Below are 19,468 nucleotides of genomic sequence, written 5' to 3'. Positions count from 1 at the left end.
TGGATTCTGATGCAGTATAGAATTCCTGTGTGATGGTCTGGATAGATGTCTGCCTGTTACACATTATGACCCTCTTCAACTGTCAGTGGTCTCTGTCAGTCAGCAGATGAAGTCAGCCTGTACGCTTTTGTGCTGTACGTGTCCCTTCACATTTCCACTTCACTTCACTATCACATTGGACACAGTGCACATATGGATGTTTAGGATTGTGGAAATCTCAAGTACAGACATATGACACAAGTGACACCCAATCACCTGACCACATTTGAAGTCCGTGAGTTCCGCAGACACCCCATTCTGCTCTCTCACGATGTCTGATGACTAGTGAGGTCGCTGATATGGAGTACCTGGCAGTAGGTGGCAGCACAATGCACCTAATATTAAAAAAAAATGTGTGCTTTTTGGCAGTGTCCAGATACTAACAAACATGGTAGGCTACATAAATAAAATTCTGAGAACTATCCCTATAGTATTAAAATCAGTTGATAAAAAAAATCCTTCCATCAAGGCTTTAAAGCTGCAAGGGTCATTTTACAAGATGGTGGAGGTCACTTCCGACACAAGGTGCAGCAAACAACATCCATCTTTACTTCAGAGACTGTTGTTCATCTTATCCTTAGAGCATAGATTTTATGGGCTGAAGCTCAGTAATTCTGGGTGAGGTCCTCACAACAGCTGCTGGGTGGAACTTCAGCAATGACAGTGTCAGCTGGAATGGGAGTAGTCTTGTACCTTCTTCATTGGATTGTGCCAGTGACCTCTGCAGACTGCCATTTCTGTCCCATATTTCACAGTGACAACCTTCTGCCTCTGTCTACCTTCGCCGTGCTTCTGTTACAGGGTATCCAATCTCGTGTCTCTTCCACCACCTTGCTGCCTCCACCAAGAAATTCCCTGTCCCTTATTTTCCATAAAAGCTGCTCTTTTTATTTGCAAATAACATTTAGCAGTCTTATTTATCAATAAATGTAATAGTATAAGAATTTATGTAGTGTAAGAAAAAGACTGTTGAGATTTACTCTCAGATTTTCTGCTAGTAACAAGGTTCTTGTCTGATGTTAGTGACACTTGCCGAACTGTTTGTGTGCTGTGTAAAAGACTGGGCTGTGTCCTACTTTGTATCCTTCAACAATATTGCACAGTCCTTGCAACTTTTGGGGAAAAATTTTAGTATTCAGCAGATGTCACACTACTATCAGGGTTTCAACTCTTCAAATGTTTATTCTTCTGAAATCTTTGAATCTGACATGCGAGCATAAATTACCATTTGATGAGGTTGTTGCCACTCTTGGAAATATTGTGGGCTTACACGATGGTTACCTGGCAAAGCAACCATTAAAATTGAAATATAATTAAATAAGTTCAATGTATGAATCTGACGATGGATTGAATTGAAAATGAAGTAACTCTCTTCCAAAAGTAACTGGTCTTTTCTAACCTTTCAAATTCTACTTACAGTTGTAATCAGTTTATAATAATTTCTTTAGGTTCGCAAGATTGCAAAGAAATACAAGACTCAGTTTGAAGAGCTGAGCAAAACTATGGAAGAACAGAAGCAGAAATGGGATGACGAAAGGAAAAAAGCTGCATCTGAGCCTCTTCCACCAGAGACACAAGAACTTTATCGCACAGAAGGACGCAGAGAAATGGAACAGCTCATGTTAGAAGCTGAAACGAGACACACAGATGCAATTAAGGAACTGAATGATAAGGTAGGGACCAGATGCAACATAGAATAAGCAGTTCAGTATTTGTGTTTATGAAGTATTACTTAAGCTCAAAACTAGTCTGCAGCTCGTGGTGTAGTGACTAGCATTGTTTCCTCTGGATCATGGGGTCCAGGATTCAGTTCCCAGTCGGGTTGGGGATTTTTTCTGCCTGGGGACTGGGTGTTGGTGTTGTCATCACCATCATCATCATAATCATCATCATCATCATCATTTGTGTAACGGGGTGGCAACAGGAAGGGCATCCGGTCACCCCTTAAATTAACCATGCCAAATTTGCCTATAACCATGCCGACCCTGCAAAACTGTTTGACAAAGGCACAAGAAAAAGAAGAAATACTTAAGTTCAAAACTAAAATGCCATCTTTTTTTGTGCAGTTTTAGAAAACATCCTTGGCTACTTCCTATGTATAGTTATCTGATTTCATGAAGTCATGCATACTAGTTTTCTTCATTGTTTATCATTCAGTCAGTCGTCTCTTTTAGTTGTTTAGTATAATGATGACCGTATCTATTGCATTTATGAAAAGACATCTGTGCCCCCACTCGCCAATTCTTTCCCTCCTCTTATTTTTAGAGAGAACATTCTTCCTGTGAGAACACGTATGGTGACACATTAGATGAAGTAATTGTAAGCTAGCAATAAAAAACTTGCAGCAAGTGACAGCTATATCTACATATACAATATTACTCTGCAGTTCACAATTAAGTGCCCGGCAGAGGGTTCATCAGACCACCTTCAAGCTGTTTCTCTGCCATTCCTCTCCAGAACAGCATGCGGGAAAAACAAACACTTAAATCTTGCTGTGCGAGCTCTGATTTCTCCTATTTTATTTTGATGATCATTCCTCCCTCTGTAGATGGGTGCCAACAAATTATTTCCATACTCTGAGGAGAAAGTTTGCGATGGAAATTTCATGAGAAGACCCACCTCCACGATAAAGCCGTAGTTTCAGTTATTGCCACGCCAATTCACATATCATATCCATGGTGTGTTCTCCACTATTTCACCATAGTACAAAATGAGCGGCCATTCTTTGAAATTGGAAAGCTTTAAAGTCATAGAAAGGTCAGGCTAAATGTATGATAATAGATATGGAAGGACTACGAAGAAGATAATATGATATAACAATGACTCCGAATGCATAATAAAGGGAAAGACAACTGGAATGGAAAATGAAATTTTTTGTAAGGGGGATGAGGGATAAACACAAAAAAGGAAATTTGGAAGAGAAGACAGCTAGGAGAATGGTAAGTGGATAGCACTTTTGTTCAAAGCTAAATAGTAGAAATAGAGGAGAGGAAGAAAAAGAGAAAGTGGTAAAATTGATGTCCAAAGAGTTGTGTTTTCTAAGTTTAGATAAAGGGAATGGTAAGAACATGTTACAAAGACAATTCTTGCTTTCAAATTTCTGAAATGCAGGTAATAATGCAAGTCACATGCATTATGTAGAAGTGTATTGTGCATTACATGTGTGTGGCCATTTCCTGGGAACAGTATTTAAATCAGAATATCACATTTTTCTTTTACTACCTATTCTACAGTACTTGAAATGAACATCAACTTTGTGAAAACTAGAGGTCTGTAGCTTTAAAACAGAATTTTCTAAGTCGTAAGACTGATTTTATTGAATTATAGGAAAATCAATTACAAAGTTGTGTAGAATGTTACAGCTGCATCATTAATTTTAAAGGGAACTTTACAGCTTCATTATTTATAGGGACACAATAACTAGTTAAAAATATTTTCATGTGCCTTTCCAGGTTTTTACAGTATTTTTTTGAAATAAATAAACGTGGGAAGTGGGAAAGTGAGAAGGCAAAACTTTTAAGGAGCTATGGATTTCTTTAACAAATTTTACATTTACAAATTATAAAGTTTGTTTTTAAATGAACACACTGCCATTTGACTGTATTGTTTTTTATTTAATTACGACCCAGGTTTCAGCCTTTTATCCCATTCTCAAGTGATTGAGCTTATTTGTAAATTGCATAAAAGGCCAGAATCTGGGTCATAATTAATTAAACAATAATACAGTCAAATGGAGGAGTGGTGGTGGTGTTCATTTAAGTGTTATTGAATGACTGTTTATAATGTATGTCATTGTAGTCTCCTGTAAAACAATTATCATTTTTTAGTTATTATTACAGTCATATTTCAAGTGTCAAAGATAACTACAATGGAATTCTGAATTTCAAACTCAGAGCAATTTCTGGTATTTAAGTGTATTACTGTTCATCACACAAGTTCTATTATATTTACAAGACTGACATATCACCATTGTATTAATGACAACAGATCTTCCCTCAAGAAAAGTTTTTCCAGCCTCTTAAATCACATTTTCACTTCCCATGACCAAATAAGTAAGTAGTTCCCTAGACTGGAATGCCATTATCCCAAACCTTATTCTCAAACATTGTCTGCACTTCAGCATCTTCAATGAAGGTGCCAACTGAACAGTAAATAAAAGATTGAGTGAATGGCCATTTTTTGTAATAATCAAGGTAATTGTTTCCATCACATAGGAGCTTAAACTCATAAAATTTTATCACTAAATTGGTCCCGCTGTGAAAACTGCTTACAGCCAGAACCATTCTTCAAGAACTGCCACATTTGTGGTGTGCATTAACCGTAGACTTCTGAAGGTAGGTCAAGTGCACAAACTTCATTTCTGTCATTTGAAGTAAATCTGTGTTACAGACAGAATTGGTTTCTGCTATAGTTAAGTTCTCCTCTCCTCACAGTCTTCAGAAGATTTTCATACTGCCTTTATGGATATTACAGGAATTGTAGTTGTACTAATGATGATGTACCATTGAATATGACATCACGTTTCATAAATTAGGAATCAAACTGATGACTTTCCATTACCATAGCCATAAATTGTAATATAAAAAAAAAATTCAGCTTACTGGTGATGCATCAATTCTGGAATCAGCGAAAGCACTCCAGATTTCCATTTATGGTGTCCAATGGATCACATCCACTACTGCTTTCATAACTACTGGAACTGAGGTGTGAAGAGAAGTAATCAATGTAAACTACCTGGATATTGCCTGGCATGTCAGCACTACTTCTAAAAGAGTTACTAATCTGCAAAATTAGTTTCTCCACTGCTTGAAAATCATTAGCATTAAAACACATTTGTAAATGTAAATTGAGACATGTTACAGTTTTGTTTGTGAGAATAGCATGCTTTACAGAACTTTTTAAAGACATTCACCGACCTTGTAAACTCTGTGATTGATTCTAGTATTTAGATGAAGCAGAATATAAAAATCAAATTGTTTTTTAACGACAGTATAAGAAAAACGTAGATTGCTATTCACCGTATAGATGAAATGTTGAGTTTCAGACAGGCACAATGAAAAGACAGTTAGACGCTTAGCTTTCACCCAAAGCCTTCATTAGGAAAGGAACACACACACACACACACACACACACACACACACACACACACACACACACACACAAAGCAAGCAGCAAGCACATTGCACGCACACATGACCTGCTATCTCCAGGGACTTGGACTGGAAAGGAGCTGTCACGTAAAACAGAAGCAGCAATCAGTTGAATCACATCATCAGGGCTTTGACTACCTACATTCATGCCCTGAAATTACGGGCATCCTATCCAAAATCCCTCCCACCACTCCTCAAGTTCTATCCACCCAACCTCCACAACATCGTAGTCCATCTGTATGTCACACTCAACTTACCCTGTACCACAGGGATCACATCCCTGTGCAAGACCTACTCAACCCCCACCCAGCATTTCCTATTCCAGTCCTGCCACAGGCTTACCCTACCCCATCAGCAGCTAGGCAACCTGTAAAAGCAGCCATGTCATGTACCAGCTCTGCTGCAGTTATTGGAAGCTTTTTGTATCAGTATGACTACTAACCAGCTGTCAACGAGGATGAACAGCCACCACCAAACTGTGTCCAAGAGCAAAGTAGACCACCTTGTGGCCCATCATGTAACTGAATTATTTAAATTGACACTTCACAACCCTTGGTGGCCTGTGTTTTCCTCACCATCAGCTTTTATGACTGCGCAGATGAGCTCTATCCTTACAACAAATTGTCTGCTCCTGAAATTATCCTGGCACCAGCCTATGGTAACCTACTGACTTCACACCCTCTACCCAACAGTTTCTGTACATCACTTCCTGCCTGTTTTCATCCCATCACCTTCTTTGTGTGCTGCCCCAGCCAAAGCACAAGACTGTTTTCCCTTTCCTGCTCCTCTCCTTTTTCGCCCCCCTCCCCCTTTCCTTACAGCCTCCTGAAGCTGTGGGCAATGTAGTCAGTCACATTCTCTGCCAGGCAGCACTCTTTTCTCCTGCCACCTATAACCTGCTATCCCTTCTCCTTTTCCATCCCCTCCAGGTTGCTGCTTCCAGGGTACATGAGTTGCTTTGCAGTTGAGCTGCCGGAGATGGTGATCCTGTGTGCGTAAGGTGTGCTCGCTTGTGTGAATGACTTTGTGTGTGTGTTTTCTTTCCTAACAAAGCATCTTTTAAATCACACTGTGATATTCACTGGACCTTTGAAATCTTGCTGAGTGACTTAATGTATGGTTCCTTCAAAAATGTCAAATATAGACTATCAGTTGTCCTCTCATTTTCACTGAATAAAAGACATTGCTGAAGGGGGCATGCAAGTGATCACAGGGGAGTGGATTGTAGTGGATTGTTCTGGGGGGAATTGTGGTTCCACAAAATGTTGTGGAAATTGCGAGAATGGCGGGATACTTCTTGAGGTAGTGCTGGTGAGCTGGCACTCATTTCAGGACCTGATTTAAGAAAATCATTTCTTAGTACAGCAGAAGCTGCACATTGCTTATAACAGTAAAGTCTACTTCAGCATTTAACTGAAATAAACTTTAGATGCATTCCAGGCCAGGATACTATTGAACTGTGAGGTACCATTTCTTGCTGGTGGTTAACCATTTTATGGGGTTGCTAGTGTTGCTTGATGAAACATGAATGTGTAATATCATTGACATGTAACTTGAATTTATTACAGATTAGATCAACATTCTTTTAAAATGTCTGAAAGTAAACATGACTTCATTTCAGGTAATAAGCGTTTCAAAATTCATAACTCACTAATATAACTCGCATGTTATAGGTAACAAGCTCTCATGATGAAGCAGAAAACCTGCGCAAAGAAAATGAAAGTCTCAAGATGAATGCAGTTGAAAAGGATGAAAGAGCACGAGTCCTGCTGAAAAATTTGAAACAAAGAATAGTGCAGCTGACGGGAGAGAAGAGTGCTTTGACAAATCAGTTGAAAGAAGCCCAGGAAAGGGTAGGAGCTGTGGAGCAGATAAAAGGTACAAGAATGTTGAAGTAATAAAGTAGTTGAAAGATTTGAATAAAACAGAAAATGCAAATATCAATATCACTATATATTAATACTTGAGTTTCAGTTGTTCTGTTATAGCAAAAAAAAAAAAAAAAAAAAAAAATAATAATAATAATAATAATATGAATTTCACGCATTATGGATAACATTAGCAAAATAGTGATAAATGACTGCCTCATTTTTTTACTTTTTTTCTATGCTGCATTGTCATGCATGTTATAGTGCTTATTGGCAAGATATATTATGTAGTGCAGTCACTGATAATGATTTTTTTTCTTCTTTACATATTAATTTCTAGCGTGTTTGTGTATTAGAAGGACTTTGTGGATTCTCAACATTGTTCGGCTGTAGAATTCATTATTTTCGATGTCAACCTTATTCCTAAGTCAGTCATTTTAAGATATTCAATGAATTATGATGTGCTTATGATGGTTATTCAAGACAACAGAATTAAGTTCACTAACTGCTACGTGGAATTGTAATGATAGTCTACATAAAGCTCGTACTACATGATGCAGATAAGGGGTACACCTTGGCAACAGTGCCACAACTGCACAACTGAAACTGCAGACTGGTTAACGTCACCCAAAAAGCAAGCAGAACACAAGTGGTATTGTCTTATTTCTTGTAGAGCTATTATTAATTCAAATTAAAAAATTTTGAGAGCTCAAAGTTCCTATTTATTAAGTAATTGTTGTTCCCTGTCACAGAATGTTCTGAATTATGAGCTCAGTGGTTCATGTTATATAGTGACTTTCTTTTTCACAGGCATATTTTTATCTAAGTTTACATTGATACAGAATTTTTGTTCATGAAAGATGCAGTTGTTGTTGCAACTATAGTTCTGTCAGTGTATGGGACCCTCCTTAGGAGGGCAGGACAATGATGGCGAATGAAAAGCCAGAGATTGTTGGGTTCAGATATGGCTAATAAGAAGGGACACAAGATGTGAGACCCAGAGGTTGTAGGAATATCCAAATTTTCTGAGAATGTATGTGGTTTGCTTTAACAAGCTATTTTTGAAGATAGACAAAGGAATTCACTCAAATGTGTACCCTGTTTGGCCAGCACTGAAATGTATAGTTGAGAGCCTGTCACAGCCTACGGAAAGTGGGAATGCACTATCGGAAATGGGCAGATCTGTTTCACATTGAGTGATTTTTGGAGCTGACGAACGAAATGACTTTTGTTGATACTGAAAGAACTGTACCATTAAGGCGAAGCATAAGGTGATTCAGTGGAAGATATCATGACTACTGAATCGCAATATGCTCATAACACTTTGGAAATGTCCATGTTGCAGGCAATCTGTGCTTCATGTGTTCCTGGTGAGTATTACGTACTGGTTACTAAATACTGAACTACAGTGCTATACCCCTTGAAGTAAAAGTAAAGGTGGTAGTGCTAGCTGGGAATCATCCAAACTGCAACCTACAAACATTGCAAAAGAAAGGAGCAACAACAGCTCTGAAAAGGAAGATGGACCTAAAACTGTGAGAAAATGGTATCGTTAAAGGAGGGACACGATATGACAAATACCAGGCGATAAATAAGTAGACATACAACCAATTTTTCGAATCTCATTGTCATAACGAGAATGTAGCAATTAGAATACTCCAGGAGTGGGCTGCAGCTGCAATGTTTCAACATACTACCAACAAGGATTTTACATTTGATCCATCATTATCTTGGGCAAGGAATTTCAAATCGGAATACGAAATTTTTTAATGCCAAGTCACTAAATACGTCTCCCACAAGGAGGTATAAAATATAGGAGATATACAGAAAGTGCCGGCTCTTTTCACCGAGCAAACACAGTCGCTTATGACTGTTTTAATCATGATTACGTGATCAACACGGATCGAACAGGATGCGACAGAGTTACCTTAGGTTTTCCTGTGTTTATAAGAAACCTGTATTACATTTGATCCTCGTGTTATAGAATATGTCAGTTGCTTAACAGACTCATTGAAAAATGTTTACATTACTAGCTCCAAACCCGGGAAATTGACAAATGCAATTTACAGAACATTTCTTGATAATGTTTTAAAACTATACGTTGCTGATAACAAGTTTTGTCTAATATTGGATTCCTGGGGTGGACAAACTAATTCTCTAATATATATATCACTATGTTTATAGATGACGAGGGTCAACTGACTTGCATGGTAAAAGTGGTACCACCAAATTGCCCATCTGTGTGGCAGTTGTGCCATGTTTATTTTTATTGCCAGGTGAAATCTTTGTTTCGAGGCTTCAGAATTGCAGTGTGCTTCTCGAAACCCACCGTTAATTACACAACAGCACAGATACAATAACTATTCACAACATAATTCATAACCAACTTTCTTCACCAATTTTTCAGGCAATGATATCGTATGTGTGGTACACATCAAAATTAATTCCCGAAAAAGTCATTTTTAAACGTAATCCAAGTTTGTTTTTCGCCAACTCTTCCGAAGGAACAGTGTAGCTGTTGAAAGACAGCATTCATTAGATGTTCTTGGTGCCACAGACGTTTATATGACAAGTACCATCCATCTAGTTGTTCGAAGAAAAGTGAGGACACGTAACAGTGACTGGAAGAACCATTGTAAAGTTACCAGGAGTAACATTTTAGTTGTTTACTATCCCAAGAGGTTTGAGAAATTTATTTGCTACTTTTTTTGTCATTCCTTATTGATTTATTTACATTACTAACCCTCCTGTTCTTATCAATTGAGATATGGAAAAAATACAAATGAGAAACATAAAATCTGTTGGGTTACCTCTAGATTCGAACCCGGGTTCTCCACTTCCCTGCAAGTTCCGTTAGCCGTTGCACTATCGGCGCTCTTGGCCAAAAGTGCTCACCATGTGGGTACATAAGCGGCAGTTGTAAAAGTTTCTTTTCTTGATTTCTGGGAAAGTATGCATTTGTAGACCACATATCTGATGATGAAAAGTGCTCTATTTACAATTATCTATCGATCGCGCCAATTTTGAGTCATTTGCTTGTCATAACCTTTAGCAGCGATTTGCTCAAAAAGGGGAAGGTGTTGAGCCAAAATATCTTAGAGTCCTTCATTTTAGGTTGTACAAAAGTGACCAAATTTGAGCTGAATCCATAAGCAGTCTCTGAAGGTCTTCCCCTTGTCAGTCCTTCCCACCTTATCTCCCTTGTCCCTACTACTCCTCCTTCCCTCCTATCTTTTCTTCTCTCCATCTTCTCTTCTGCCCTCCATCACCATTCTCCCCACCCTCCCTTTCCTCCTCAATCTCCCTACCCGCCCTCAACCACTCCCAATAATACAATACCCACTCCTTCAGCCTGCTTGTTAGAGTTTATCTACTATTTATGGCTCACATTTAATAAAAAGGTTATTGGTTATGGCATTTTCTATAGTTAATTTGTTTTTGAGCCATAGAATCATGTTACTTGCCAAATTTACTTAAGCAAGGATCTATTGTCAACCTTCTGTAATACCATGAGCAACAAAATTGATAATTCCTGCTGAATATTTTAGTTACAATAATGTCAACCATGTAGAACAATTTCAGGTAAGGTTCTAAAATGTGTGTCCTTTTGTTTATTCACATTAAAAAGTACAAAACGGTGAATAATAAATTACAGAATACATGCAACTAAGCAGGGAATATTTCTTTTTTCAAAGCATTGGAGTTGTTCAGTGATCATTTTTGTTTTTGTCCCATTGTCCTTTGTATGCAGTTGTTGCTGCTGTTCATGGGGATCTATTGGAGCAGGAGGTTTACTATATTTTGATTTACTCTTCGTTTTTACAGAAGAAGACAGTGCCCGTCTAATATCTTTGACGTCACAGTACGAGGGGCGGATAGTGCGCTTAGAGAAAGAAAATGCTGAGCTAAGAGCAGAGAAACAGAGAGAGACTGAGAGGCTTCAGCATATACAAAGACAGCTTGAGAAGGTAGGTAGTGGGCAGTAGATTTTTTACTGAAAGCTTCGTATTCAACTTAATGTTGTGGATATATGCACCAACTTGTGCTTAGGCTGTCATTAATACTGCTCTCTTTCAGAACTAAATGAATGCCATTAAAAAAAGTTATGGATTAAGACTCTCGAATAATTTGATGATTTCTAATTTGAGAATGAGAAGGGGGCGGAGGAGGAGGAGGAGGAGGAGGAGGAGGAGGAGGAGGAGGAGGTGGATGTGTGGTGAAACAGTTATTGGAAGACTACAAAAGAATTGTTGAAAAATGGATACTGGATTAGTGAACGGTGTTGTTATTAGGTCTACTAATTTGGTTTTCATTTCTTTTATTGAATTTAGTGTCCTCTTCCGTTTCCACTGTTACAAAAATCTTTTATAACCCCAAAACTTTGGTCAGAGACATAGCAGCATCCTAATAAATGTGCACAGAAATAGGAATGTTCACTACACTGTCAAAATTTGAAACTCCTCTGCCAGTAAAATTTCTAGAGATGATAGAGCACTCATTGTATTTTAGCAATAAAATAGTTTCAGACATGGTTTTTCTGTATGGCTTTATTTTTGCAGTATCTTTCAATGTGTGGTTCTTGAAGCAAATTATTGTCTCATTGTAGTTAGATCAGAATAAGATTGCCTCTTGGCTCAAAGGCAAATGAGCAGAGCTGTCATTACTTCTAAATATCGATATGTGTGTTTGTGAGGACCATGTGACTTCAACAATTCAGAAAATTTGGATTATTTTGTATCATTTTCATTAATTTATACCTTGGTTTCATGTTTCACTTAAAGATTTTTCAAAATAATATAAATGCCTGATGTTTTCTTTCCAACAGTATCATCACTTTGACGGATTACTTACCTCTAATTCTTGTTTTTGCTATCTTTCATTCTTGAATCTTCATATGATTCTTTCTGTTGGTTTCTCTGTTGAGCTTTGGAAGAAGAGATGTTTCGTCTACAAACAAATTCCACATATCGCCCTGCAATCACACTTGTTGCTTGGTCAAAATGGCAGCACCACTGTGTTTACACTCAAAAAACAGGGAGAGGAGATAGCGGAAGCATATACTACAGTGTTCATACAAGCACTGTCACAGGCTACATATTTGAGTCATTCCATGTCAAGTCAACACACTGATTCAGACTTGATGACTCAGATTTCCATGATTATTGGTATGCAATGATACATCATAGGCTTATGAATAAATACCTAATTTCAGTTATGTAGCACAATTATTTTTGAAGTTATTAATTTTTTAATATTTAATTTATTATGAAGAAATTTCATGTTCTGGCACATTTGGTTGCCTATGGGATGGCAACCAGTGATGATATAAACCTGAGAGTGGTCTTATTTTAAAGCTGTTGAATGGGCCTTTAATATGATATACCCCAAGATAGGGGATACAATTTTTAAAAAACTGAAAATTTAAAAATTAAATTTTAATATTTAAATTTCTCAAAAAGTGGCAATTTTAAAAATTCCAAAAAATTATCAAATATAGTTTGTAATGTCTTAATACATATAGCAAAGTTCTATCATGGGATTTCAATGGGATCCGGAGATACAGAACTTCCGAAATACACGTTTTGTGTAAAATACCAGAATTAGTATCGTTTCAGAAAATTTTGAATAGTTCATTGAATGAAACGAGCAACACATTACAATGAAACAAGCAGTAGCCATTACTTTTACATTTTTTAATGGAGAAAGTAAGCGTAACATTAAAAATCAAATATTTTGAATAAAGTTAAGTGTTAGCAAATTAATTCATCGAGACTTCAGTCGTTGGAAGATATCCACACATTTGTTCACTTCATTGTCTGGTAAACTGTGTGTTCGGCCAGTCTGAGTGATGGGTTCACTTTGCATAACACATCTGCAAAAGTGGATGGACCTGAAGGATGGAGGAATGTAACATGCACTTTACTGCAATCTTCGTCTTCATCCAGAACATAACTCAACCACCAAGTGTCACCATAGATTGGTGTTACATACCCACTAATATCTGCAAATAAAATCTGCTGTATGTCCTTTACATCAGGAAATATGCTTTAAACAACTTCGAGAGAAAATAATTTCACATTTAGTTTGGTTCCACATTTAAGAGGTATGAAGGCATGAAATTTCCGGGTGCCTGATATAGTTACAGCGGTATTGTACCGGCTGGCCAGTTCTTCAGTTTTAATGTATTCTTCAAGGACCACAAATGCAAAGTCTATGTTAGATATGTTCTGATGTGACCATTCAAGCAGTTGCCTTTCGTCCATAATTTGGTCCTTATATGGTCTTTGTAGGCTTGCTATGACTGCTAGTCTTTTTACTGTGGCCCCCAGCCCATCGCATGGTCCTTTGCCATGTGCTGTTGCTGAAAAATACCATTCAGCCTCAGCTCCAAAATCTTGCTTGTGATTGCACAAGTTAATAAAGTTTTTTTTTTGTTTTTGTATTGGTCCGCAGAGCTGTCGGAAAAATAGAAGAATTTTTTGGGAGATCTTTGAATCTTGCATTTCAGATATTCCATCAACTTTGTATGGAACAGGTAGACAGCTGTAGTGTTGTGGTTGAGGCAGTCTGATATTATTACGAAATTTAAATGTTTGACTTCTTTCTCTTTAAAATACACCACAAAAGGGTGCCTGACTATTTGACCAATGATATGATTGTGCCTCATCTTGCAAAATGATCGAATAATTCTCAGAAAAGCCACAAGTGACAACCACTTCACATTCCATAAGATTTACCTTGGTATGTCTGAGAAATGCACTTTGTTCCTTTGCTGTGAAGTTACGACAAAGTAGGACAGGAAGTTTTCACAAAATACATCAACAAATTCACTTACCGGTTTTTGAATTATTTCCAAGTTACATTGATCGACAAATATCCACTGTCGGTATGTGACGTCTCAGTTGCATTGTTTTCATATGCTTTTTCCAAAAGTTCTCTAATCTTTTTGGTAGCTGGACATGAAACACAATTTGAAAAGAAACAGTCAGTTGATGGTGGGCTGCAAACCATCATTTGCAGGTAGTCCTTTTATGTTTTAATTTTGCCACCCGTCATTGAACTCATTCTTGCATTTTCAAACATAAGCTTCACATTCTGTTGAGTGGTGCACACACAGACTGAGTGTGTTCCACTCTGGCCTGCTAGCACACAATTTTTAGGCCTAAGTTCTGCAAACTTAGAAAATCCTACTTTTACAGTTGGGAATTTTACTTTGAAAACTATATATGCGTCTTTTAAATTATTAAGCATCAACCTTTTTGAAACATGTTCTAATACCACTTGTGCTGTTGTCTTTCACTGATATAAAGTCCTTCATCCCTGGCATCACTCTGCTCATTTCATCACTTGTAAAAAATCCTTTAACAATATGAATGGTACGAGTTGACAGACTTTTTCCTGGTTTCGCTTGTCGGACTAAGTAGTTAGAACCTGAAAATTCCAGCATTACTTTCCTCACACTCTAGCTGTCAGGCATAAGAGTCAGCAGCTGAAGCTTCTTTTTCCTACTAGTGAAGCTGTTGTTTACCTTCTTTACATATGTTAAGAACTCACCTTGTGAATCATCATGCTCTTCATTGCTAGATGCATACGCTAGCAATTCTCTCTTGACAGCCACATTGATTCTGTTGGCCTTCTTAGTAGAGTAAATTTTGGATTGCATCCTCCTTTTGCCTACACGTGACTCTCCCGTCTCTAAAAGAGAGCTGTTAAGAGAACTCAGAACTTCACATTCATTTGAAAACTATATATCAATAGCTTCTTCAATTTCAGTATGAGACTGACTTTCTTCTTGTATGTTACTAGTTCCAGTTCATTTTTCAACTTTGCCAGCTGCTTCCTACAACTGTCACAGACCTTGGATAACTCAGGTGTTACTGGAATTGAGTGACATATCCATGAAGTAACATGTTTCAAACCTTTTCTTGCATGGGAGTGATTGGGCTTATTAAAAGGATTAAAACAATCCATTTTTACTATCTTGTCAGTGGTATTCATCATGCAAGGGAAAAACAGTGAGAAATTAACAAGAAAAAGTGCAGTGGCCAATAAATGGGCTCTATTCTAAACATACAATATCACAGGAAACATCAAATGAACTTCATATGAGCAACTTTGATGCTACACTGGCTATAAATGAGTAGTCTTGTCTGCTTGACCAATCAGCTTTCACCTTGTGGAAGGGGATTTCCCACGAGGGAAATCCCCTTCTTATCTGAGTAAAAGGGGATTTCCCTCTATTTGTAGGTCAATCAGCTTCAGTTTTCCAAACATGGTACACTAAAAAAAGTAATCATTGCATTTTATTAATTTAATAGTGTCCTGCACACTGCATAGCAAAATTTTACAAATTTTGTACATTATTTACAAACGTGTATTTCTGAAGCCTTGTATCTCGTGATCCCATGGAGGTCCCATGACATAATTTTGCTATATGTATTAAGACAGTACAAACTATATTCGATAATTTTTGGAATTTTTAAAATTGCCACTTTTTGAGAAATTTAATTTTAAAAATTAATTTTAATATTTTCGATTTTTTAAAACTGTAGCGCCCATCTTGTGGCATATCATGTTAAAGCCCCATTCAACAGCTTTAAAGTGAGACCACTCCCAGTTTTATATCACCACCAGTTGCCAGCCTGTGGGCATCTAAAGGTGCCAAAATATGATTTTTCAAATTAAATCTTTAACAATTAATATCTTCAAAAATAATTGTGCTGTATAACTGAAATTTGGTATTTTTACATAAGTCTATGATTTATTGCTGCATGCCAAAAATCATGAAATCTGAGAGATCAATTCTGAAGATTTCCCAAAATTGTGTTGATTTGACATGGAATGACCCATTCTGGCCATGGTTCTTATTTGTAACTTTCTAGACTAGTTCTATAGGATTTACATCTAGTTGGTATGACAACAGTAGAAAGGAAACCATTTTCTTGCGAAATTTTGTCAGTAGAATAAAGAGAAGCAGGTTGGTGCTGCTTAATTAATGCCAAAATATTGGCTTTCTTGTTTTGCCTGTACATACTTTAAATTCTCTTCTGTCCATTTCCACTTGGTAGTCCAAAGTTTTCATGTTATATTCGCAGAGGCGGTATGATGGAACTGAATCTGCATTTATACAATGAAAGGTTGCTTGGCACAGTTTTAAACTGTCACTTGGAATCATTTACTACAAACATAGTGTGTATGAACCCACAGTTTGTCTAAATAAACCACTGGCCACTTCAGAAATTCGATTGCTGTATTTTTACATAAAAAAATCTTAGGTAGTATGTTCTCTTTGCAAGTATGTTCTCCCATCTACATGAAATGACTCGTTCGTTCTAGCACCTTACAAAATCAAATGCTACAGATGGAACAGTTTTTCTGAGTTTCCTTGCCAGCCTGGAAGTTCAGTTCTTTGCATCAAAAATCAGTGAAGTTTTGGCAAATGTGATATTTCCTTGTGGTGTTCATAGTGTCACAAAAATTTGTCTAATAACACATTTTTGTATATTATCAGTGAAATATTTGTTGTGAGCATTTTACTTGTTCTGCTGTGGGACAGATGCTTGGATCCTGATGCACACTGCAACATGTATTTCCTGCCATAATTTGACTTGACTTAAGCTTTTAGACATTTGCTTGTACAGTCCATCTCCTTCTCTGTTGGCACTATCATACCTTTTGCATTCTCATTGTCAGGGAAAAAAATCCTTTGATACTGTATGTAAACAAATAATGGAAGGAATAAGGATACCAACACATTGCATAGTTAAGACCTGGACAATCTGTGTTCTGGTTAGCTGTGAAGGAGGACACTGACTGAAAGCTCAGGAGTGTTTTCAGTCTTGTTCATGCGCTTATTGACTGCCCATCATTTCCGTTGTATGTTGAGCGATTACTTTTTACTCCTGTTATTTGTGTTCTATCCAGAACTTTGCAGTATCATGTTTACTAGTTTTTGTTATGTTTGTTTTTTACAGTAATATTTTCTTGCAGCCTTCGAGCTGCTGATTTAACCCTTTGAGTACCAGTAATTTCTGCATGAAACCATCACACCACTTTACCAGTTTTTTATTTTTATTTACTTTTTTTTAAAAAGAGTACCAGTGTCCTTTACTTGAAACCACTGATGCAGTGCAAGACAGAGACATCTTGTGGTACACTGAGGTATACCTATGAATGTAGTTCATTTTAGCAGTCACTTACAGCGTTTAGAGCAACAGTCAGTACGGAGATGGTGGTACTTGATTGTAGGAGACTGTATTGAGGAGATAATTGAAAGTGAAATAAAGCATATCTAAAGGTATTCCACATAAATTTGAGTTCTAATGGCCTCCATTTAGGCAAGACTTTAACAACTGCCAGAGAAATACAAGTAAATAAAAATTCTTTTAAGTACCAAAACATCTGCAGATAATGCCATATTTGTTTGTGACATTAATAAATACAGATAAGTGGGTATTAAATGAGATATATTTAAAGACTTAGTGATTTCTTTTCTGTAAACTAATTAGTTTGTTTTCCTGCGACACTGTAAATCCAATGTGAACTAATATTCCACTTTCTGCAGTAGGCTTTGCTTAATATTTTTATGTACTGTATTTGATTTAATATTGTGTACATGGTAAATACGTTCTTAGACATGCAGCATTGCAACTTCTGAACAAACATCAACAATAACTATCAAGATGTATTTCACATTTTTGAGAAATCCGATGTATTCGTTATTTTTTCCCAGTATTCTGAACGCAAGTAAAATTTCAAGTTGTGTTTCATTCATTAGCCAGATCTCTGGTGCACAAAACCCTCCTTAAAATTGAGTCAGACATTGTAACAGTACTAGCCATCCAATTGTAATGTAAGAATCAATATTGATTTTAATATATACTAACTTTTGAATGACATTACACTTGGTGATGTGGTGGTTAGTTTTCTTCTGTTTGTATGTGCAGTTGCAAGGCTCCAAACCATCAACAAGCTCTGGCTCAACAGAAAAAGGTACCTCGGAACCACCTACTGCCAATATTAAGCCCATGGCAGGACCATCATCATCACCTAAAGCACAACAGGCAAGTCTGTTCACAAATTTATGGATTTTTATTGTTTCATTTTTGTAATGTGTCATTGTCGGTAATTTTGAAATGGAATAATCTTGCTCCTTATTTCAATTTGACTTCTAAAGTGGCAGTTGTATTTTCATTGTGTCCTTAAATTACTGAAATTTAGTGAATGCAGATGTAAGGACCCCACCATCCCAGTGTTCTCTCTTGTGTTCCGTAAAAATTATGGAACTTCTACTGCTACCAGTCCTGTGAGAAAACATATGATAAAGAAAGGCTTTGTCAGAATAACACACAATTTTAATGTCGGGAAGTTTCAGACCTGCACTATTCGATATGCTAAAATTTTTAAATGTAAATGTGAAAGAGCTATTGATACTTAAAGGAAGTAATGAGCAAAGAATACTTTGAATTAAATAGTGTGTGTGTGTGTGTGTGTGTTGTGTGTGTGTGTTGTGTGTGTGTGTGTGTGTGTGTGTGTGTGTGTGTGTGTGTGGGAGGGGGGGGGGGGATTCAGGTGTGGCATTTGGAGGTTCCGGGCACTCAGTGGCGAGGTTATCAGTGCCCTCCCACGCATTAAAACAAATGAATGTGGCTACAACCTCAAAAATTGTTCCACACTCACACACTCTTAAATGACCACATAATCTCTCTCTCACACTCTCACGAAACAATGGAGAAAAAGTAAAAGTAACTGTCCATGAGATTAAAACAAATAAAATGAGAAAGGAGCTGAAAGAAAGGCGTAGGCACATATCACTGTCTCACTACTTACAAAAATATCTGTGAGCCAGTCACCCTTTTAACACATTAAAACCATCTCCTTAAAATCTTGGGAATGATGTAGGTCAGCTCACAAAATTTAAAAATCGAACCACATGTGTTTGAACAGTACTTTAAATAAAGGGCAGGTCTGTTGTAAATCCACTGTAGCCTGGTGGCCAGAAAATAAAAAAAGCATAGTCCAACAAAATGTGGTGCATCTGAACTGTACACCACAAACTCCAAACATTGGAGGGTCCTCTCACCGAAGTAAGAAGCCATTTGTCATAAGGCTCTAGCATATGTGAAGACAAGTAAGGAGGACTCTGTCCTGTCGACATAGCTGTAAGGAGGTATGCCAGGGCCGCATTTTGGGCTGTAGTAGATAGTTTAATGTCTGTCACTTCCAGCCACTCGTCTTGCCAGTATGTCTTTGTACCTCAACGTGAGGTAATAGCATGCATGGGGATGACACACTGAAATAACTGAGGATCACAACATGTCTTTCGCTTGTAGATCAACCTTTCATATCCCACAGTACCCATGTGCCCTGGTACTCGGCAAAAGACACCACCTTCCCCAGTCGTTGTAGTTG

General features: G+C 37.3%; 1 protein-coding gene across 5 annotated transcripts in view; it reads left to right on the top strand.

Moving 5' to 3' along the window:
- LOC126325636 (nucleoprotein TPR-like) overlaps positions 1 to 19,468 on the top strand; it is a 263,392-nt gene that overhangs the window by 131,178 nt on the left and 112,746 nt on the right. For all 5 annotated transcript variants that reach the window (XM_049995265.1, XM_049995267.1, XM_049995269.1 and 2 more), the window contains exons 21-24: positions 1,488 to 1,712; positions 6,863 to 7,067; positions 10,883 to 11,025; positions 18,004 to 18,120. In XM_049995265.1, the coding sequence (XP_049851222.1) occupies positions 1,488 to 1,712; positions 6,863 to 7,067; positions 10,883 to 11,025; positions 18,004 to 18,120 (690 nt within the window). The remainder of the gene's footprint in view (positions 1 to 1,487; positions 1,713 to 6,862; positions 7,068 to 10,882; positions 11,026 to 18,003; positions 18,121 to 19,468) is intronic.

This window comes from Schistocerca gregaria, chromosome 2, assembly GCF_023897955.1.
Source record: "Schistocerca gregaria isolate iqSchGreg1 chromosome 2, iqSchGreg1.2, whole genome shotgun sequence".
NCBI lineage: Eukaryota > Metazoa > Arthropoda > Insecta > Orthoptera > Acrididae > Schistocerca > Schistocerca gregaria.
Note: the sequence above shows the minus strand (reverse complement) of the source record. Positions and strands in the feature narration are given on the sequence as shown.